Genomic DNA, 23,556 nt, shown 5'->3' on the forward strand with positions numbered 1-23,556 from the left:
CAAAGGACAGATCAACTAGACAGAAAATAAGTAAGGAGACAGAAGCACTGAAAAATGTCTTAGAACAGACGGACCTAATGGACATCTACAGAACACTCCATCCAAAAGCAACATGATACACATTCTTCTCAAGTGCACGTGGAACATTTTCAAGAATATATCGTATACTAGGCCACAAAAAAGAGTGTCAGTAAATTCAAAAAGATTTAAATTGTACCAATCAGCTTCTCAGACCACAAAGCTATGAAACTAGAAACAAATTATGCAAAGAAAAAAAAGCCTACAAGCACATGGAGGCTTCACAACATGCTCCTAAATAACGAATGGATCAATGACCAAATAAAAAGAGATCAAGCAATATATGGAGACAAATGACAACAATAATTCAACACCACAAAATCTGTGGGACACAGCAAAGGCCGCACTAAGAGGGAGGTATATTGCAATACAGGCCTACCCCAAGAAAGAAGAACTATCCCATATGACTAGTTTAAACTCACAATTAACTAAACTAGAAAAAGAAGAACAAATGAGGCCCAAAGTCAGTAGGAGGGACATAATAAATATTAGAGCAGAAATAAATTAAATTGAGAAGAATAAAACAATAAAAAGCATCAATGAAAGGAGGAGCTGATTCTTCAAGAAAATAAACAAAATAGATAAACCCCTAGCCTATCAAGAAAAAGAGAGAGTCTACACACATTAACAGAATCAGAAATGAGAAAGGAAAAATCACTATGGACACCACAGAAATACAAAGAATTATGGGAGAATACTATGAAAAATTATATGCTAACAAACTGGATAACCTAGAAGAAATTGACAACTTTCTAGAAAAATACAACCTTCCAAGGCTGACCCAGGAAGAAACAGAAAATCTGAATAGACCAATTACCAGCAAGTAAATTGAATTGGCAATCAAAAAACTATCTAAGAACAAAATTCCTGGACCAGATGGCTTCACTGCTGAATTTTATCAAACTTTTAGTGAAGACCTAATAACCATCCTCCTTAAAGTTTTCCAAAAATTAGAAGAGGGAATACTCCCAAACTCATTCTACAAGGCCAGCATCACTCTAATACCAAAACCAGGCAAAGACACCACAAAAAAAGAAAATTATAGAGCAATATCCTGGATGAACATAGATACGAAAATACTCAAAAAAATATTAGCAAACTGAATTCAAAAATACATCAAGAGGATCATATACCATGATCAAGTGGGATTCATCTCAGGGATGCAAGGATAGTACAACATTCAAAAATCCATCAATGTTATCCACCACTCAACAAAAAGGACAAAAACCACATGATCATCTCCATAGATGCTGAGAAGCACTTGACAAAATTCCACCTCCATTCATGATAAAAACTCTCAACATAACGGGTATAGAGGGCAAGTACCTTAACATAATAAATGCCATATATGACAAACCCACAGCCAACATCATACTTAACAGCAAGAAGCTGAAAGCTTTTCCTTTAACATTGGAAACAAGACAAGGATGCCCACTCTCCCCACTTTTATTCAACATAGTTCTGGAGGTCCCAACCACAGCAATCAGACAACACAAAGAAATAAAAGGCATCCAGATTGGTAAGGAGAAAGTTAAACTGTCCCTGTTTGCAGATGACATGACATTGTACATAAAATATCCTAAGAATCCACTCCAAAACTACTAGATCTAATATTTGAATTCAGCGAAGTTGCAGGATACAAAATTAATACACAGAAATCTGTTGCATTCCTATGCACTAACGATGAACTAGCAGAAAGAGAAATCAGGAATACAATTCCCTTCACAATTGCATCAAAAAGAATAAAATATCTAGGAATAAACCTAATGAAGGAAGTGAAAGACCTATATTCTGAAAACTATAAGACATTCATGAGAGAAATTATAGAAGATACCAACGAATGGAAATGTACCCCATGCTTGTGGATAGGAGGAATTAATATTGTCAAAATGGCCACCCTGCCTAAAGCAATCTACAGATTCAAGGCAATCCCTATCAAAATCCCTATCAAAATCCCTATCAAAATACCAACAGCATTCTTCAACATACTAGGGCAAATAGTTCTAAAATTCATATGGAACCACAAAAGACCCTGAATAGCCAAAGCATTCCTGAGAAGGAAGAATAAAGCTGGGGGGATTACACTCCCCAACTTCAAGCTCTACTACAAAGCCACAGTAATCAAGATAGTTTGGTACTGGCACAACAACAGACCCATAGACCAATGGAACAGACTAGAGAGCCCTGATGTAAACCCAACCATATATGGTCAATTAATATATGGTCAAATAATACAATAAAGGAGCCATGGATATACAATGGGGAAATGACAGCCTCTCCAACAGCTGGTGTTGGCAAAACTGGACAGCTACATGCAAGAGAATGAAATTGGATTGTTGTCTAACCCCATACACAAAAGTAAACTCAAAATGGATCAAAGACCTGAATGTAAGTCATGAAACCATAAAACTCTTAGAAGAAAACATAGGCAAAAATCTCTTCAATATAAACATGAGCAACTTTTTCCTGAATGCATCTCCTAGGGCAAAGGAAACTAAAAAATGAACAAATTGGACTACATCATGCTGCTAAAAAGCTTCTATACAGCAAAAGACACCATCAACAGAACAAAAAGGCATCCTATAGTATCGGAGAATGTATTTGTAAATGATATATCCGACAAGGGGTTAACATCCAAAATACATAAAGAATTCACACGCCTCAACACCCAAAAAGCAAATAACCCTATTAAAAAAATGAGTGGAGGATATGAACAGACACTTGTCCAAAGAAGAAATTCAGATGGCCAAACAGCACATGAAAAGATGCTCCAAATCACCAATTATCAGGAAAATGCAATTAAAACCACAATGAGATATCATCTCATACCAGTTAGGATGGCCAACATAGAAAAGACTAGGAAAGACAAATGATGGCGAGGATGCTGAGAAAGATGAACACTCCTATACTGCTGGTGGGAATGTAAACTGGTCTCCAACCATTGTCCAAAGCAGTATGGAGGTTCCTCAAGAAACTAAAAATAGAAATACCATTTGACCCAGGAACTTCACTCCTAGGAATTTACCCAGAGAAACACGTTCTCAGGTTCAAAAAGACATATGCACCCCTCTGTTTATCGTCGAGTACGGAAGCAACCTAAGTGTCCATCAGTAGATGAATGGATAAAGAAGAGGTACATATACACAACGGAATACTATTCAGCCATAAGAAAGAAACAAATCCTACCATTTGCAACAACATGGATGGACCTAGAGGGTATTACGCTCAGTGAAATAAATCAGGCAGAGAAAGACAAATACCAAATGTTTTTCCTCATTTGTGGAGTATAACAACGAAGCAAAACTGAAGGAACAAAACAGCAGCAGACTCACAGACTCCAAGAAGGGACTAGTGGTTACCAAAGGGGAAGGATGGGGGAGGGCAGGTGGGGAATGAGGGAGAAGAAGATTGTGGGGGATCATGATTGGTGCACATTGTTTGTTTGGGGTCACAGGGAAGATAGCATAGCTCAGAGAAGACAAATAGGGGCTCTGTGGCATCTTACTACACTGATGGAAAGTGAGTGCAATGGGGTATGGGGAGGGGACTCGATATTGGTTATGAATGTAATAATAACATTGTTTTTCTTGTGAAACCTTCATAAGAATGTGTGTCAATGATATCTTAATAATAATAAGAAAAAAAGACTTAAGTGTTTATCTTGTTCTCTGTATACATGATGTGAAACAACTGGGCATAGGGAACTCCAGTACATTTTGACAAAATGTGGGTAAGATTCAAATATCAGTTGTAAACAGTCTATACATCCTCTTTCTGATTAGACAAATATTGGTCTATAATTTTTAAAAGGTGTACCAAGAAAATTGACCTGCAAGTGTAGACATAAAGTTTAGTTGTAACGTCAAATCTCCAATAGGTTAGTCATGGAAGTGTGATGGTGATATAGCCAGAAAATAGCCCCTTCCGGTCCTCAGCTTAAAGTGGAAAATAAAATGCCTGGATGTGAGGAAGGCCAGCACGGAGAGGCAATGACTAGAAGGACCTGACAGCATGCAGGTGAGTGGGATTAAAGACAGCAACCACAGAAGAGTGAACAGAGAGGTTTACAAATCTGGATGTAAACAATCTAAAAGTAAGTTTCAAGCAAATGCTGCTATTAAATCCTGCTGCATGTGACAGGAAACCCAAAGTGCCAGTGGCTTAAACATGATTTAAATGTCTTCTCTAAACAGTCACAGGAAGGATGCCTCCATCAACAGGAATGCATGCTCCTTCTACCTGGTTGCTCTCAGTCCTTAATACAAAGCTTGACTTTATGGGCTAAAACATCTCCCCAAGCACATCTAGGCAGCAAAAAGAAAGGAGGGGAGGGCAAGCCCCTCTTCTTAAGGACACTTCCCAGAAGTGGCAAATCCCACCCCACTTACATCACACTGCCTAGAACCTAGTCACATAGTCACAGCTAGATAGAGGCACGAGAGGTTGAGGACTTGATTCTGGGTGTTTTGTGCTGAGTTAAAATATGGGGCTCTAAATATGAGAGATGTCCTCTCAAAAAAAAAAAGGAAAAAAAATGGGGCTCTGCTTTGTTTCGTGCTCCACAGGAGTGTCTGTCTAGATCGAGGACTGGCCATACCAAGAAGTCTGTGAATTAGGGTGTGGCCTTTAGGACGCGTGCTTTTCATTCAACTTCAAGACCGGCTTGAGACTGAGATCAGGTCTGTGGGAAATCAGCATGACTGCATGGTGGGGTCCCAGTAAACTCTGGACTCAGGGCTGGCGTGGGCTTCCTGGTGGGCAGTGCCCAGGGCCAGAGAGCAGTGCTGCCCGTGACTCCACGGGGAGAGGACAGGGGGCACTTTCCTGGAGCCTGCTCTATGCGCTCCTTCCCTTGGCCAGTCCTAATTTGGGTCCTTTTGCTGTAGTTGACTGTAACTAGGAACACACCAGCGTTTAGTGAGTTCTGTGAGACTTCCCAGTGAATTCTTTATACTGAGGGTGGTATTTGGAATCCCCCAAACCTGTAACTGGTCTCAGAAGTGTGAGTGGTTTTATATGGACTGTTCAGTCTAACAGCATGGCATCGAACCATTCCCCAATCATAGCACATGGCACAAGCCTGCCTGTGGTCAGAGGCTCTGTGAGCTGCAGGACTTACCTGTCTATCCTAAATAAACTTGTAGCTTAATTATGACACCCCAGGATGCTGCCATAGAAGATTTTCTGCTATAGGAGAGGGGGAGAATCTTGGAAGAGAAAAGCCAACTGCCACAAAACTCACTTACCATTTTGGCCGCCCAAATATCTATACACCTCTTTCTTCCCACATTTGTACAGATTTCTACCTTTCCCAAGAGCAACAGCCTCAAAGTCCTGTTCAGGCACATCCTCCAGCTCAATGGCCTGCATCCTGGGAGGTGTACAGAGCTCTCCATCTGTGCCCAGGGGCTCCTTGCGGGCTGCAAACCCATGAACTTAAAGAAAAGTTACCTGCTTCAAAATGAGCAACACACAACGGTGCAGTCAGAGAAGGTAGTTAAAATAAAAACCCCCATTTGGAAAAAGGGGCTCATGGGAAACACTCAGTATTCTTGGTCTAGATTCTCTGGGAGCAGGAATGGGGAGGACCCCCTTCTCTGACAATACAATAAATTATTTGGTCAGCCCCTCTGAATACCTTTGGCTCTTTCCCATTATCCTCTAGGTCACAACCCACAGAAGGACTTCCTTTCCCTCATCTTTAAAAACCACACCGGAAGTGATCATTAGCAGGCATACGCGTCTGGCAGCTGAACAGATATGGACCTGGGAGGTGCTTCACGGGTTGTCCAGTCACTGCATTTGCAGCTAGTTTGTGGTTTCTTTAACAATATAATGAATGCCCTCACAAAAATAGTGGATTTCTGATATGTTTGTTTCTGGTCTGTCCCCCTTTAAGATTGTCAGATTTAGCAATTCCTGAGAAAACAGGAATCCTAGTTAAACCTGAATTTCAGGTAAACAATGAGTAATACTTTTGAATTAAAATATTTGAGACATATTTACCTCCCAAAAATTATCTGCTATGCTCCCCCCATGCCCTTCTCTTCAATTCAATCATCACTAACTTCAGGCCCTATGGAATGATGGGCGTGTTTAGGGAGATAACATCGATACACTGGCATTTGTCTCTGGACTGGCTCTTGATGTCTGGCAGAACAATTGGGATACAAAGCTCTTTGTAAAACTTTGAGGCCTCAGTAAAACTGTCTGCACAGGCTGCCTATGCTTGGTGAATGGAAGCAGGCAGGTTTTTTAACCCAGCAAGACCCCAAATGATCAGTTTATCAGTCAAATTACATTGTTTACTCCAAGGTAAAGGGCTTCCTTGGCAGAACAATACGCCCATTCTGTTTCCAGGCTGGCTGGCTTGTCCCCGAGTTCACCTTTCTCTTAGACTTTGCAGGAAGTGGCAGGAAGCTGCTGAACATGCTCCAAATTCTGAATTTTTCCAACCATTTTTCCTAAAGCTCAGCCTTGTCAGCAGGCAGTATGCTTTCTAAAGCAGCTCAGGGAACGTGTCACCAAACAGCTCATTCCCATGCACAAAACGTCACCGCTTTCCACACCTGCAGTATCTGAGTCCTTTCCATCCAACAGCTAAGGCACTGGCATCTGAGGTTCTGTCACGTACGTTTGCCCACTTCCCATGTCTGAATTCTGTATTAGTTAGGATCAGCAGCAAGTGTCAGAAATCACAAAATAATGGTCACTTAAGTAGGTACATTACCTTCCTATGGCTGCTGTAATAAGTTACCCCAAATTTAGTGGCTCAAAACAACACTGTTTATTCTCTGACAGTTCTGGAGGTTATAAGTCTAAAGTGAGAAACTTCTAGAACTAAAATCAAGTTTCTGCAAAGCCAAATTCCTTCTGGAGGCTCCAGGGGAGAACCTGTTTCCCTGCCTTTTCCAGTTCCTAAAGGCTGTCTGCATTCCTTGGTTGGAGGGCCTTCAGCCCATTTCCAAGGTACAGCACTCCAGCCTCGGACGCTTCCAGTCTCACACTCCATTTTCTGTCTCTGACATTCCTATACCTCTGTCTTAAGAGGCCTGCCCACAGCCCCCAAAATCCAGGATAGTCTGCCCATCTCAAGATCCTTAACTTAAATACATATGCAAATTCCCTTTTGTAAAGTAACATAGTCATAGTTTCCAGGAACTAGTATGGAATATCTTTTTTTGCAGGGTGGAGGGGAGTATTATTCTGTCTACCACAGCAAGAAAGAAGTTTATTTCTCTCACACATAAATGTAGACGGTTGGGGCCAGTATGCAGAGTCCTTGGTCATGAGGAGCTCAGGCACCTTCTGCCTTGTCCTTCTTCCATCTTCAGTAGGGAGTCTTCACCTCATGGTCCAAGAGGACACCTCAAACTGTAACCAACATGCCCCAAATTCTAACCAGTAGCAGGAGGAAGTGGCAAAAATGACTTGTACCTTCTCTTTAAAGATATTTCCCAGGAGGTGCACTCTTGGCTTCCGTTGCCATCCCATTGGCTGGAACTTCATCCTATGGCCACACCTAGCAACAAAGGTGACTGAGAAATGTATGGGTTATTCTGGGTAGCCACCTGCCTGGCTAAAAACATTGGGGTTTCCACTACAGAGGAAGGGGAGGACATCTACAGGGGGACACCTAGCATTCCCTCCAGAGCTCCTGACCATATCATTAAGATTGAAAGTGTGTTTTCAGGTGGAAAATGAATTTAATTCACATGCAAGCATACTAAGTCCTGGAAGGCAGTTTTTACCTACTGCTAATATTCTCATGCAGATCTTTGGCATAATGCAACAGGTACCCTCTGTGTAGCACTTCACCCAATGTTCCCTTAAAAAAATAGTGAGAGAGAGAGTGAGCCATTCACAGAAATACCTTCCACAGAAGAACATGAAGTGGAAGTTCGATGACTCCAGAAGTAAGCAGAGGAGTTTTTCCTGCAGAACTCAGAATGTAGTGAATGACCTACTGAATGGATCATTTGAATTCTGACTGAATGGGGGTGTGGCGGCTGGAGAGGCACATCTCAGGGCAGAAGTAAGGCTCCAGTGCCCGGAGAACTAGGAAGCCAGGAAGGCGGCTCACCATAAGTCTCCTGAAGACCCCATGGGCACATCTCTTGGGAATGGGGCTTTGTCTAAGACAAGGGACCAGATTCCTCATCTACAGGTAAAACCTCTCTCACTTTTCCAGCTCATATCTCTTTAATAATCAAGCCACATCAGGGCTAGCTCCTAAAATGTTCTCTGTCAGCCCTCTTCTTTCCACCCTACATTATGACTATACTCATTGTCCAGTTACTATTATCTCTTGCTAAGAGTTCTACAAACATCTTCTAACCAAGATATCTAGTGAGATGTTACTCTCCAACATATTCTGCATGTTTCAGCCAGAAGGATCTTTCTAAAATGTAAAACTGATAGTCTCATGTTGAGGTTGAATTGTATCCCTCCAAAAAGTTATGTCAGCGTCCTCAGAATGTGACCTTTCTTGGAGTTAGGGTCTTTACAGAGGTGATCAGGGTAAAATGAGTCACTAGAGTAAGCCTACAATACCTCTTTACACTACCAGAATTACTTGTTCAGTCATCCTCCTTCCCTTTTGGGCTGTAATCAAATGAAGGGGAGACTTTCTGCTTTATTCCCCAGTGAGTCCTCGGGATTTAGCATAATATGTGATTGGCATCCGGTAAATAGATGTGAGAAACTGACCAAATGAATAATATATTTTCCCTGTAAATTGTTTAAGTATCTCTATTCCCATTTTCACTCTGAGCTTTTATTTTAAAGCTTTCAAACAGAGAGGAGCTGAGAAAAATCATACAGTTGGCAGCCCTATCAGCCACCTAGATTCTAGAACACTTTGCACTAGTTTGCTTTATCACATATCCACCAATCTCTCTTATTTGATTATGACCTTTGAGTCATAGATGCCCTCAAGGTGCCTGACAAACATGCCTGCTCAGTTTAGTAGCTATTCCCTAGGACAGCAGACTACAAATATTCTTAAAGGTTATATCCTGAGCTCTTTGTGCCATTGCTCTGATCATGTGGATTTATAACTTTAAAACTGAAATTTTGAGGTGGAGTTCTGTAGAGTTATCCAACATTTCCTTTTTTCCAGATCCTTCTCTATTTTCACTTTATGTGTATCTATATCTATATCTATATCTATATTCATATCCATATCTATATCTATATCTATCTATTTAACAAAGATTACCTAATACAACATTTTGCACTCAGTTCAGGACTAATACAGAGACTGCCAGGCAGGCCAAGCAGAGCCCCATGATGATGGAGAAAACAAACCAGGGAGGTTGTAACCGAGATGGGACAAAGGACACCTCATCTGGGGGATGAGCCCCTGGGGGCAGCTATGGCCCTGCTCAGTCAGGGGCAGTGGGGGTGAACCAAGGTGGGGAGCTTCCCTGTTGGGCTGTGGCAGCACCTGATGCCTCCTCGCCACCGGCCTTCCTGGAGGAGACCAGCCCGCACTCCCACATTGATACAGAAGCTGGAGGGGACCCAGGCCACTGTCATGTTTAAACTTCAATTAGCCCCATCCTTGACGTGTTCTTAGGCATTCATGAACAATGGCAGGAAAGCAAGATAATTTTGATGATTTTCCCCATGATCTTTTACAAGATATCGTCTTCTATTCTTTTCAGAATTACTAGCTCTACCCCACAGTACACATTTTGGGGGGCTTGTTTTGCATAAGTTCTGGCTACACCTGCTTTTAATGGATTTAAGCTTTAGAATTTTGAATAACTCCACTACACAAGCGCTTAGGGCATGATTGTCCATCGTTGAGATGCTGTAGGGAGGCCAGAATTGGCACAGTGGCCGTGTCTCCATGGTAAATGACACCCTACATCATGACAGGTAAATGGAAAGGGAACAACACAAACCAGAAGAAATTTCATTAGATTTCCTCATGGAGAACTATGCTGAGAGAAATTAATTAAGACTAAAAATTAATTTTACAAGACATGACATTTAAACACATTTAGATTTCTTCAGAAACACTCTACATCTCTCCTTTTTTCATTTTTCGTATTTCTTAATTCAGCCTTATAGCTTTATTCTTGTAACTCCAACATATATTACATTCAAATTACTCCAAATGTTTTATGTTTTTATTGCTATTGAGCACACAATTCCCCATTTTCCTTTCATTTTCTAACTGGTTATTGCTGTTAAATAGAAATGCCTATTGATTTTTGTATGTGTAGCTGTTTTAAAATTTACAGGCACAATACATAAATGGCCCAAAAAGTAACAGTCTTCATTTCTCTATAAATTAACCCACCAACCATTTAGCTCTCCAGCAACCATTTCTGCTGAAGGTGGGGGAAAAATCAATCTTACTACTCAGTTGGGACTCAGTAGATAGTGTTTTACACACTCTTCCCACATCCCCCTCTTTCTTGCCTTCTCCCTGAAGTATTTTACCTGAGGTCAGGAGAGACTTGTGGTTGAAAAACACCATGGACCTTGGCCAATGTCCCAGCCGGAGCAATCTGTGGCCCCATTTCAGCACAGCAGTGCCACACTAGAGGGACAATAGAAGAAGTTTGAGGTCTCACCTGCTAAGTCAGCCTGAAGCTCACTCTTAAGGGCTTTTCTAATCCTTCACTCAGGCTTTCTGAGTTTTCTGTCATTTTCTATAGTCCTGCCCACCCCCACCCTGACCTGGGATGTTGACTCCGGAGGCCGGACAGCCAGACCCCACCCCAAGATGTTTTTCTGCAGTCTCTCTTTGCACCTCTTCCTCTAGACCAAACCCATTTCATGTCTTTGGGGAAGTGCTCTTCATCACTTTGTGGTTCACAGCATAAATCTGGTGGAGGGAGAGGTGGGGGGTAGGGATCACTTGCTAGGAACCACAAGGGATAAAAAAACCCTTTTGCTAATATTTTTTAAATATTGTCTCCTTCTATTATGGAATTGCAACATTGCCAAAAAGCAGAGGGAACAGTATAATAAATCTCTGTATCCCCATCACTCGGCTTCAATAATTATCCACATCTGTTTTGCCTCCCGCCCGGCCCCACCCCAGCCATGACTTCCCTTCTTCTTTCTTCTCACCCTCCTCTTGGAGCTATTTTAAAGCAAATCCCACATATCATATAATTTCACGGTGGCCAAACTTTTTAACTCTTTTATAGTAACTTTTCAGAGAATACTTTCTTTGGTGTATCTGTCTTGCCTTAGGGTTTCAGCCCCTGGCAAGTTCACTATGGATTCGGTAAGATCCAGAAATGACAAGAGTGTTCTTTGGGTAAAAGGGTTTATACCTGGCTTTATTCTCCTGACAGTAAATCAAGCACTAGGATTACGTCTGCATCCAGTAGTCTGCAGGCACGTAATCTACCTCCGTGTCTGCCTCCTCCCAGAGTTCTGGGTAGAGCTCTTCATTTAGTGACTTAGTCAGGAATAGCTCATTGGTAATGGGTGTGGGAGCAGTAGCCTAGCAGGAGGCCAATTACATCATCAAGTAGTTTCAGGTCAGGTGAGGATCCTGGCCATAAGAACTTTCATTTTCCCCACAGTATCCCATAGGTTTTGGTTTGATGCACTCACACTTTATTGGTTTTAGTTAACTATTGTATTTTTATTTACTCCTTGACCTAACATATTTAGATAAGTATGTCTTGATTTCCAAGGAGGTAAAATTTGAGGGGGTTCAAGTATCTGGACTGTACAGAACTGAAAGTGAGATTTCCTTTGTGGCACCCTGTATCAATGCTTATAAATACATACAGACACCTGAAAAGAATATTTCCCTGTGACTCCAAGTTATTTGTTCATTGTACCTCTTATTAAAATTCTGTCTTTATTTTTTATGCACTCAATCTCTGAATGACTGTTGTGTTAAAATTTTCTACCAACTGTATGTCTTTTATATTTATATGTCTAAATATTTTTGTTGTATAGATATTGTTGCTATATGTTACAAATTGAACCGCATCCCCATCAAATTTATATGTTGAAGCCCTGCCTCAGAATGTGACTGTTTGGAGAGAAGGTCTTTACAGAGGTAGTCAAGTTAACATGAGGTCATTAGTATGGACCCTAATACGATAGAACAGTGTACTTGAAAAAAGGGGAATTTGGAGACAGGCACACATATGGGGAGAATGCCAGGTGGAGATGAAGATGCATAAAAAGAAGAGCACGTGAAGGAACAAGAGAGAAGATAGCCATTGGCACACCAAAGAGAAGCCCGGAGCAGAGCTTTCCCTCAGCCCTCGGAAGAATGAGCCCTGCCCACGTTATTTTCACACTTCAGTCTCCAGATACATCTTGGCCATGGTTTTTATATTGTGTCTTCACCATCAGTTGATAAAACGACCCCCATTCCTTTCTATGAAGTCACCTTTGACCATAACATCATGCCCCTCCCTGCTTGAGTCTCTCATGTGATCAGCAGTCCTTTGCCCTCCCTTTTCATTAGGATCCTGAGCCCCCTGGCTTTAGGTCCAGGTGTCTGCCTGGTGATTGGTGACACAGGTGTGAGTTCTGGAATCAAAATGAGTGGCTTTCACTTGGTTGCTACATGGCCTTGGATAAGTACATGGATCTTTCTGTTCTCTGTTTTTCCCTTTTGGGATGGAAATAAGGGGAATAAACCATAACTGTACTTTTATCATAAGATTATGACAATGATGGAATAAATTAAAACATTTAAAGTGCTTAGAAGAGTACCTGGCACACAGCAAGTACTTGATAAATATGTGAGCTGTTATGAATCTGGTCACCTTCCCCGTAAAGAAGGTACTGAGACTGTTCCACAGAATCTCAGAGAAGGTAAAGTCAGGAAGCCTGTGTGATAGGATTGTTGCAGGTTGGGCTGCCAGGAACAGGCTAACGTGCAGGACGTCTATTAGGAGGTGCTGTGGGTGTGGAGGGGTGGGGGTGAGGGAAGCAGGATTCGGTTGGGCAGAGGGAAAAGCTTAACTGTGATGCAGACACAACAAAGGTTCTCCATCCAATGGGAGCAGAGTGGTTTAAAATATGTCCACAAATTCCCCTTCCCTAGAATGTGAACAAGATTCAGCAGCCCTCTTCTAAGGAACAGAAGGAAAGTGGATGAGAATATCCAGAGCCTAGGCCATACAGGGCGGGGCAGCTCCCTGCTTGCTCTCCCTCCAGGATCACCGGTCTGGGAGAAGTTAGCAGCTCTGCTGTGAGGCCCCAGCCCACAGCCACCAGAGGGCACCATGTTGGAAGTGGCCCCTCCAGCTCCATCAAGCCCCAGGATGACTGTGGTCCCAACATCTTGACTGCAATCACCGAGGACCTTGAACCAGACTACCCAGTGAAGCTGCTCCTCAGTTCCTAACCCCCAAAGGAGATCATTAATGTTTATTTTAAATGACTATTTGGGGTAATTTGTTATGTAGGAATAAGTAACTAATATAACTTTTTGAGCTGAAATTTTCCTTCAGAGTGGTCCCAAGCTGGGGTGAATGGAAGAGGTCTTTGTACCCTAAGTTGACGACTCATGAGGTATGGACTGTGCCTCCCCAACAGACCATGAAGCTGGGCAAAGCTGAAGGCCAGTTTTGAAGAGTGACTTAGCTAAGATAAAACAAGTCTTAAGCTGTCTGGCTGGACTCTCACCCAGGAGTCAGGGTGTACTGCTGCACTGGCAGTGGATAATGGAAAATATCAAGCTGCAGGTAGATCTTCTTTGCACATGTACACAGGGGAGAAGCCCACCATCCCTTCCCACATGTGCCCCATGAAAGGAGATTCAAATAAGGGGGAGCTATCTGGAGAAGCAGGGATCAACTAAGACAAGTCCAGCGGTGGTCAGCTGAGAGATATGTGCTTCAACACAGAAGCAGCCAGGCCTTGAAGAGAACATTAGGAATGTGTCTGAGAGTCAGAACCAGGACTTGCACCCTCTTACCTTCATTAAGTATCTAGGGGCCTACTCAAGCCATGAGACTAACACTCTGACATGGTCCGAGAATTACCAATATCACCTAGATGTGGTTAAGGGATGGAAAAGATTCCAAAGTGCAATGTTTGGAGAAAAGTGGACTGTTTCATTTTTGGAAGCCATCACAGAGAGGCCTCAACAAACTGATTACATAAAGTGCTGGAACTAAAAGCTGTTTGCATTGCACAAGCATTCTGTTAAAACTGTGTACGACCTACAAAGATGAGTAAAATATGGCACACTTCTCAAGGAGCAAAAAATTTTCTGTTGTAAAGTTAGCATAAAGCAGGTTTGCTGAAGCAAAGAAGTCTGAAATGTGGATCCTTGTAAGGTGTTTCTTTTCCTGTTACCCTGCTTTGTCTACTGAGATTGATATTTTAGCAGTTGGAAATGATGGGTGAGTCTAGTGGAGAGAGATCCACTTCTTGAACTGCAAAGACTAAACTGTGATGAATAAAGTCCTTCATGAACTGTTTCAGAATTGCTGAGTTTGAGTTGCCAGAAAGATGGCCAAGACAGAGACGGAAGCCCTGAGGGCAGAGAGGAGCTGTAGACAGAAACCTGAATATTGGAGTACCACCTTGTATCAACCTTCAAAATCAATTGCAGCTATAACAGCATCAGTGTTGTCCTAGAAAACACCTGAAGTTCTCAAGAGGGAGGCACTCGTGATACTAATTCATGCTATTGTTTTACAGAAAATTTCTGATGCAATTCTGAAAGTCACTTTAAAAAAAAAATATCATAACTAAGGAATTTAACAAAAAGCACTTCTTCACTGCATTGCCAGTTACCAAAATAATGAACTGTTATAACTTCCAGCTTAATGGAAAAGTCCTCGTTTAAAACATTTACAAGGATTTTATTTTAGTAAACGTAGTGTGTTACCTAACACTGCACTGCTGCCCCGCCCGGAGGCTACTCCCCACAAGCAATTTCTGTTGAGGGTGGCTGTCAGCTCTTGCTGGCCGGAGGGAACCAGGCAGGTCCTGTCGGCCTCGAGCTCTTCCCTTCCACGCACGGCCGGCGTCCAGGGCCGGGGAGCCGCGCCTCCCACACTCCGAGCAAGAATGCGAATATTCAGCACCCACAAGGTCCCGCGGCCCCGAGCGGCGGGTGACCCAGCGCCGTGGTCAGAGCACAGCGAGCCCTTGGCTCCGGGCGGCTCGCTCACCGGCGCTTTGCAGACTCGGAGCGCCGCCGTGCCGGGGACAGACGCCTGGCCCGAGAGAAAAGTGGAAAGTGGGGACGGACTGGAGGTGACGAGAGGAAGGAGGCTGGGGCGGGAGCGCCATTGCCCGTTAGGACCGCCTCCCAGCCAGCTCAATAGCGCCGTACCACTGCGCCGCGCGGCCTGACGGGAGCCTGGGTCTCCCAGCCTGGGCTTTGCCCCGGATACGGCCTCGGCCCTGCCCCTCATCGCGGAGCATGCCGGGAGAAAGCGTTTCCCCCTCCCTCCAGTAAACGGGCGAGGAGGAGGGCATTTCCGGTATTCAGGCTGTCTTTACGGAAGGGGTGGGACGAGTCTGGTCCGCCCCTCACGCTCGGCGGGGGCGGGGCTAAGAGTGAGACCACACCTGCGTCGCAAGGAGGGAAGAGGGGGAAGCGATCCGGCGTAGAGCGCGAGGTCACGTGACGCAACTGCCCGCCGAGCGAAGAAAGGGGCGGGGCCCCGGTTCGGTGGGGCGGGGCGACTGTACTTCCCTCAGGTCACGAGCAGCAGGAAGTGGTGCCTGCAGCGTTGTATTGGAGATGGGGACCTCTCTGGACATTAAGATTAAAAGAGCAAACAAGGTTTATCATGCCGGGGTAAGTAGGGTGGGCGTGTCTGCAGGATCCGTCGTCTCTAGGGCCCCGCGCGCTCCTGGGTGTCTGCGGGCGGAGCAGGGTGCTCCTCCAGGTGCGACCCCTCCAGGTGCTTCGCGCGCGCGGCCGGCTGCCAGACGAAGGCTCGGGCGGGGTCGGGGGGGCGTGCGGGGAGGGCACATGGGCTGCATTGTTGTGCATCTGGCCCCTTGAACATAGGGCTTGTGCTGTCTCCGCGAGCACTGAGGGCGATGACCACACGCCCCCATCTCACTTGTAAGGCAGTGCGACGGTCTAATGAAAGTCAGGGTTAACCTTGAAAGCACAAATATGCGCCTTAGGCCGTGATCAGCATTTAACACCATTACAAAAGTTACTGCTTACTCCTGTTGTATTCTTTGAATGACGTACAGGAGTGGCATTTTAAAATACAAATCCAAAAAAATGAAAATCTAGACTATGCCATTAACAGGTTTAATGCCTTTGGCCAATCACTTAATCTTCTCGGGCCTCAGTTTCCTTTTTGCCAAATGAGGATGGTGCAAGATTCCTCTAATTTGGGGAACCTCCACTCTACTGTCAAACTCAATCCCTGGGAAGTTTTAAGGAATGATTATCCCGGTCCCATCCCCCAGAGATCCAAGTGTGTGATTCTAATGTGCCCCCAGTGTTGAAATCACAGTTGGGTCTCACACTGGGAGAAAATTGAGGGTAGTGCTTGTCACATAAATGCAGGTCAGCATCAAAAGGGGTAGAATACCAGACAGATCATGAATGGGTGCTTACACCTTTGGTGCAAGACAGTTGGGGAAACCTGATATTTATACAGTCTCAAATGGTCACCTCCAAGTTTATTAATTACAAAGGGAAAAGGGTACCTTTATAATGAAGGAATCTGGTAGTTACTAATCTAACCAAGACCAACAGTGAACTCCACTTGGAACATCACCACTAATGAGACTGACATGTCTTGGCATTAATAACAGGGTTCTGGCATGATGCACTGATAAGGACACACCTGGTTTGTGTAGTAGTCCCTCCAAAAGTACTTAACCTAAATCCATTAATAAGGACACTGCCAGGCATATCCAAACTGAGGAACATTCTGTGAAGTAATTGACCTGGATTCTCCAAAAATATCAATGTCATTAAAGAGGAATTTTTGTAGTTTAAGAGACTAAACAGAACAACCAAATACAGTACATACTTTCTGATAAGTAAATTTGAATATGGACTGTATATTAAATAATAGTTTTGTATTGGTGATAATTTCCTGAGTGTGATCTTCATATTTTGGTTTTGTAGAGTATTCCAACATGCTGAAGTATTTAGAAGTAAAGTGTTGCAACAATAAATTTTAAATGGTCCAGCTATGAATCGTGTGTGTGTGTGTGTGTGTGTGTGTGTGAGCTGACATGTGAGAAGAAAGAAAGCAAATTAATAATTGGTGAATCCAGTTGAAGGCTATATGGGTCTACTTTGTACTTTTTTTTTGAACTAACAGCTTTATTGACATCAAATTCAAATGCCTTAAATTTCACTTAAATGCACTTTAAAAAATTCAAATGCACTTAAAATTTAAAGTATAGAATTGGTAGTTTTAATGTGTTCACAGAATTGCGCAACCATCACCACTCTCGATTTTAGAACATTTTCATTAGCCCACAAAGAAACCCTCCACCCATTAATATTCACTTCTCAGCCCCTGGCAATCACAGATCTACTCTGTCTCCTTGATTTGCCCATTCTGGACATTTCATATAAGTAGAGTTTATACAGTATGTGGCCTTTTGTGACTGGTTTCTTTCACTTAGCACATGTTTTCAGTGTTCATACAAATTGTAGCATGTATTAGTGCTGCATTCCTTTTTATGGCTGTGTAATAGTCCATTGTGTTGATATGCCACATTGCATTGTATTTATCCTTTCATCTGTTGATGGACATCTGGGTTGTTTTCACTTTTTGGCTCTTATGAATAATACTACTGTGAACATTCTAATACAAGTTTTTGTGTGAACATATGTTTTCATTTATTCTGGATATATAGTGAGGAGTGGAGTTGTTAGGTGATATGGTAATTTTATGTTTAACTTTTTGAAGACCTACCAACCTGTTTTGTAAAGGATCTGCACCACTTTACATTCCATCAGTGTATGAGAGTTCCAAGTTCTCTTCTACTTTGTATTCTCCTAACTTTCCAAAGCTTGGAAAAGTTCAGAATAGGAATTGGGGAAGGTAGTGACTGGGGACTGTATACAATTTGCTTTAATGTTATTTCATTAAAAAGTTAGCACATTCTTTTCAGATGTTACTCCAGCTGAGATGCTGAGGTGTTTTCTGTGGTTTTAAATATGGTACAAGTAGTAATTCCACTTGGGGGAATTTCCTGAAAGAGAACAAAATCACCAAAACAGAAAGATACATGCACCTCTATGTTCATTGCAGCACTTTTTACAGTAGCCAGGATGTGGAAGCAACTTAAGTGTCCATCAATAGATGAATGGCTAAAGAAGACATGGTTCATATACAGAACAGCAATATTACTCAGGCATAAAAAGAAGGAAATCTTGCCATTTGTGACAGCATGGATGGACCTAAAGGGTATGATGCTAAGTGAAATAAGCCAGGCAGATAAAGACAAATACCACTTGATTTCATTTATATGTGGAATCTGGAAAAACAAATGACCAAAACAGAAAAAGACTCAAACACAGAAAAAAGTGGTAGTTGCCATGTGGGGGAAGGGGGTAAAAATAGGTGAAGGGGATAAAGAGGCACAAACATCTAATATAAAATAATTATGGGATGAAAGTACAGACAGGGAATATAGTCAGTAATATTATAATATCTTTGTGTGATGACAGATGGTAACTATACTGTGGTGAGCATTTAGTAATATATATAACTGTCAAATCACTATGTTGTAGAAGTCAATGTAATACCGTGTATCAGCTGTATTGCAACCAGTAAATAAATGAGGTATAAGCAATGGGAAGTATATTTAGAGAAGATGCTAGAAATGAAAGGGTAAAGTTGACCTAGCTGGAAGTCTGACACATTCCTTGTGGGACTTCTTGTGGGTGACAGAGTTGAAGGTGGCGTCAGCCCCACCCATCCAGTGCACATCTCTTGGTGCCCTTATCAGGAGCAGATTAGCAGTTGTTGGCTTATGGCAGTGTTTACACTAAATGCATTTCAAAAGGAGACCTTATATGGTGATTACTAAAGAAAAACCGGTATAACTTCTCCTAAATAGATGGTTGCTTTTAAGCCAAGAAAAAGCTATTAAACCAGTAAATCTAACCCAGTGACAAAAAGGACGTACGTGCCCGTGACTCACATGTTAGACTCCGTGATCTGTGATTCAGGATAGGTGGGTAGGTGGCTGCTTGCCAAGCTCCAGGAGGCAGGATCCTTGCTGGCTAGTTGCTCGATGAGGCCCCAGTGCTCACAAGCAGTGCACGTTTCATGCGTAGCTCACAGCATGGTTGTCCAAGGGGTGGCCTCTCTCCCACCTTCCCCACCCTTAGCTGGCTGCTGGTGGAACTAACAACATACAGGTTTTCCATTTTCTCTGAACATCTCAACAGCATTGGTAAAGATTCCTTTTCTAAAGATGGGACCCATCAGTGATTCTGCCAGAGCATACCTGTACTCCTGGTTTGCTTGAGGTGGCTGCCACCTACGTTAGCCTGATCCTTAAGGCATAAGTGGTGCCATTCAAGTGAAACCTGTTTGTCCACGTACCTGTAAAGCAGTCTGATATTCCACTGAGGTGCCTGGGGTACACTGATGTAGGGTTTTGTTAGCCAGGCAGCATCATTCCTGTTTTATTCATGAGGAAACTGAGGCCCGGACAGGTTGATAAATGGCCCAAGATCACCCAGCCAATGACAGAGCCTGGATTCCAGTTCAGTCAGATTTCACAGCACGTCCATGCAACATTGTTGTACTGCCTCCCTAAGAGAGGTCATTTTTATGCAAAATGGAGGAATTTGTAATGTATTAATAGTTGTTATTAGTTTCTTAAGAGTGCTGTAAATGGCATTGCAACATTTCAGTTTAAAAAACTGCTATGACTTCTACTCGGAAAATGTGCTGACTCTGATACTGTGCTTTTCAGTATCTTAGTTATCATGGGAAAATTTGAAAATGGCTTTGATTCTCTAGACACCAAAGAACTCAATATATACTTGGGTTTAAAATTGACATTGAGGTTTTTTCCTAGAAAAAGGTGCTAATTGACAACGTGATGGAGTTTTCTTTTAATTATAGTTGAATTGTTTTTTGAAACATAAACATAGTGCATGCTGTGTTAACAACTTAACATTTTACAAGAGGCTGAAAAGTGGAAACTCAAGACCTTCCTCCTCTTTCCAACCCCTTTTCCTGTCCCTGGACGTATCCACTGACATTTTGTGTGTGCCCAGACAGTTCTGGGAATAATAGGTATGCATGTTTAACACTCCCCCCGCCCCCCGACACACACACCCAAAACTTGTTCTTTTTCTTACCAGTGTTATCTTTCTCTTGGGTACCTTTCCATATCACCACATCCTCATCAATCTCATCCTTCTTTAAATTGTTATTTATTCAAGACGAATTTATTTAACCAGTGTCTGTTGATCTCAGGAGGCTTACAAGTCAGTAGAGAGAAGTAAGTGTGTCAACAGAAGATGATGCTAACGTGTGAATAGGAGCGTCTGTGGTGTGCGATGAGCAAAGTAGGGTATGGGCATTTCGGGGAAAAGTCCCTTCTGGAGTTTCACTGAGGTGGCCATGCTTGAACCCGGTTCTGAAATTGGAGTGCCAGGCCAGAGTCTTTCTTCCGCCTGGCTCTGCTGGTTTCTGTCAGAAGGAACAAACAGTGTACGCAGAGTAAATAAGATCTTGTAGACTTTTGCAAAGCAATCCAGTAAAAGGTTTCTTTTACTTCATTTCCCAAGCTTTTACAGTCACTTCTTCTCATCTGATTTGGCAGCATTTTTTTAAAATGACACGACTTCATCATTTTTTCAAAATATTTCTTCTCTTTCCCTTGTGTTCATTTTGCCCTTTTTTAAAAATAACAACTTCGTAAGTTGGCTGTTTATTGTAGCCTCCTTTTAAAAATGCAGACATTTCCCTCTCAGGACTACTTGTTGCATCCCACAAGGCTTTTGTTTTTAATAGGTTGGTGAATCACTATAAAGCAGACAGGTTTGTAACCCCATCTGGGTCCTGCTAGAGAGGGGCAGAGGACCAGGAGAGAGATTATAAAAAGCAGAATAGCTATACCTACGTGCTGGCAAAAGGCTGCTCCTAAGGACTCTGCAGAGGCTTCCTGGCTCAGCGGCCTCATGCTCCCAGGGGGCCACAAGAGGACCCAAAACACCACTCCACTGCCATGTCCCACAGGATTTTATGTGTAGTGTTTTCATAATTGTACAACTTAAATGTCCTCTCATTCCCATTATGGTTTTTTAATTGGACACATGAATCGTTTAGAAGTGTGTGTTTTCTGATACAAAAACAATGCGCACTCATAGGTGTACAGTAATTTCTAAGTTAAAAATGTTTATTTTAGAAAATTCCTTATGAGAAGAGTAACTTTAAAACAGAAAGTGAGATTGTGGCTGAGTAGAGGATTTTCTGTGATTCAGCAGTAGCCTGTAATAGATTACCAGCACATCTCATATATACTTCTGTCATTGCACTGATTAACTTCTGCTGCAGTTAGTCGGTTCTGTGAGTGCCTAATGCAAGTGTTCAGTTATGTTTGTATTTGCGTTCCTAGGCCTTTCTGTACTGCCGCCTGGTAGGTGCTCAAAAGTTTTATTTAAATACTTGAACAAACTTCGTAAGACTAATAATTTCATAAATGTGTTGATCAGAAAGGGAAAATTCTTATAGGTATACTGTAGATTTTCCTTTGTAATTATACATAATATTCTAGGTATGAATTCCAGACAGGTACTGGTAAGATTAATTCTTATTTTGATACAGCCCTGCTGCCGCACACGAACCCCCCATGACTTATATTTGTTCTAGTACAATCATTCTTAAGGGAATGATTCAAATAAATACAGAAATGGAGACTTCAGAATTTCTATAAATATGGTCATCTTCTCTCTAATCAGAAATAGACAGTTATCCAAAATTTGAATCCCTGGTATTTCATTGCCGTTTATGCAGCACCTAGAGAGGAGGCCTTCCTTGGGCTTGAAGCTTTGTTGCTGTGCACCCTCCCCCGAGAGCTCTTCTCATTGAGTCCAGACGTTGACTTGTGTTTCCAAAGTCCCATGTAGGGTATGAGATGATCAGGAAGTGATGAAAAATTCCCTAATTTCATATTTCCAGCAAAAGTTTTAATATCCCATGAGAGCACTGAACCAGTATTTTATAATAATGCCCACTAGTACACCCCTTCCACCCACAGACTGCTTTAATCCTCACAGATTCTGAAGAGGTGGCATTTTGACCCCATTTCACAGTGGAGAATTCAGTGACATGCCAAGGGCACACATAAGCGTGAGAATTTGAAAGCATGTCTCTGTATTCCCACATCCAGGATTCTGTGTCCCTGCTCCAGGGTTAATTCACCACTGCCGAATGGAGCTGATACCTGTTCAAAGGTTTTGTTGTGAGGATTAAATGAGATAATGTTTTAAGACATTCGTTACAGGTCGTTTCCCAGACTAGGAGCTCTCATGGTTGGAGGGGGTGGTGTCGGTACACTTTCCCATGTCCATTCACACTCAGAATTGCACTGTCAGCCTCGATGTCAGTCATGTCGTTAGTACACCTGCAGTGGCTCACATGCCCAACAGGTACTTTACAGATTGTTGGATGTCTGTCCATGGTGGGCATGGAGGAAGGAGGGCTGGGGACCAAGGAGAACAGATAAGAGATCCCAGCATTTGTGCCTAAAAGCTGGATGTGGTTTTGGTAGTGCTGTGTGCATCTTTGCGTGGTATGAACCTGTTCTTGATCAAAGAGTTTGACTCAGATGCATTGCAAATTACGTTTTCAGTACACCAGAGGAGCCTATTGGCTGAAAATGCCCTCTAGTATAGCTTTTTGTAATGTAAATACAATTGTTTCATTTTTATAAATTCAGGATGTTTTATACTCCAAGTCCTGGAACACGAACTCGTGAAAATGACACTGTTAAATACTATGTTATGAAAAACATAAATAAGAGGTTTGCCATGCAGCATAGCCAGGCTGCAGTGGTAAGGGGTCTGTGCACAGTGGGCTGGTCACTGTTACCACAAGAACCTCTGCACTTTCATTTTGTCTTATGTGGTTGCAATTTTCTTATTAAAAACTTGAAGAGGAAAAATCCTACACGTAACAGTTAATTATGAAGAAAACTTGCAAAGCTAGAATGGTATAAAAAAGCCGAACTCTTCTTCTTTGTATTACTAGTTTCTTGATACATGAGTCCTTATGGTTTAAAAACGTAGATCTTTGAGCAAGGAGGGATCTCGGGATAATTTTGTGGAAAGTGTGAACCTTTTAAAAATCACAGTCCTCTAAACTTGAAGTGGATTTCTTTTCTCACTAATAATCTGGCACTCCTGCAAAGGCCTGTCTCTTAAGTTGTAAACTTACCCTTATATGATGAATGAAAGGCATATTCAGAATTCTCCAAGCCTGTTTGAAAACTGGAATGCAATAAAATGCTTCATGTAGTTCTCCATTTGGTGTCTGTTACAGCCAATTTTGTACTGGC

The 23,556-nt window shown here is 42.4% G+C and overlaps 2 protein-coding genes across 8 annotated transcripts in view; one reads left to right on the plus strand and one right to left on the minus strand.

Annotated features, from left to right (window-relative positions):
• Window positions 1–15,506, minus strand: part of LOC140848369 (uncharacterized) — a 69,087-nt gene extending 53,581 nt beyond the window's left edge. For 3 of the 5 annotated variants that reach the window (XR_012129135.1, XM_073231365.1, XM_073231364.1), the window contains exons 1-3: window positions 14,921–15,504; window positions 10,534–10,633; window positions 7,516–7,600 (exon numbers count right to left, since the gene is read on the minus strand). Coding sequence is in view for 4 of the 5 variants with exons in the window: in XM_073231365.1 (XP_073087466.1) it covers window positions 7,516–7,600; window positions 10,534–10,633; window positions 14,921–15,452 (717 nt within the window). In the remaining variant the exon portion in view is untranslated. Of the gene's footprint in view, window positions 1–6,813; window positions 7,601–10,533; window positions 10,634–14,920 lie in introns of those variants that run through there. The other 2 variants (XM_073231363.1, XM_073231366.1) reach the window with 2 other exon arrangements.
• Window positions 15,507–15,683: 177 nt separating this feature from the next.
• The window catches only part of VPS26C (VPS26 endosomal protein sorting factor C), a 39,409-nt gene continuing 31,536 nt past the window's right edge, over window positions 15,684–23,556 (plus strand). For 2 of the 3 annotated variants that reach the window (XM_017656896.3, XM_037014770.2), the window contains exon 1: window positions 15,684–15,841. In XM_017656896.3, coding sequence (XP_017512385.3) covers window positions 15,785–15,841 — 57 coding nt within the window. In that variant the 5' untranslated portion in view covers window positions 15,684–15,784. The remainder of the gene's footprint in view (window positions 15,842–23,556) is intronic. The other variant, XM_037014771.2, reaches the window with a different exon arrangement.

Source organism: Manis javanica, chromosome 3 (genome assembly GCF_040802235.1).
Source record: "Manis javanica isolate MJ-LG chromosome 3, MJ_LKY, whole genome shotgun sequence".
Taxonomy (NCBI): domain Eukaryota; kingdom Metazoa; phylum Chordata; class Mammalia; order Pholidota; family Manidae; genus Manis; species Manis javanica.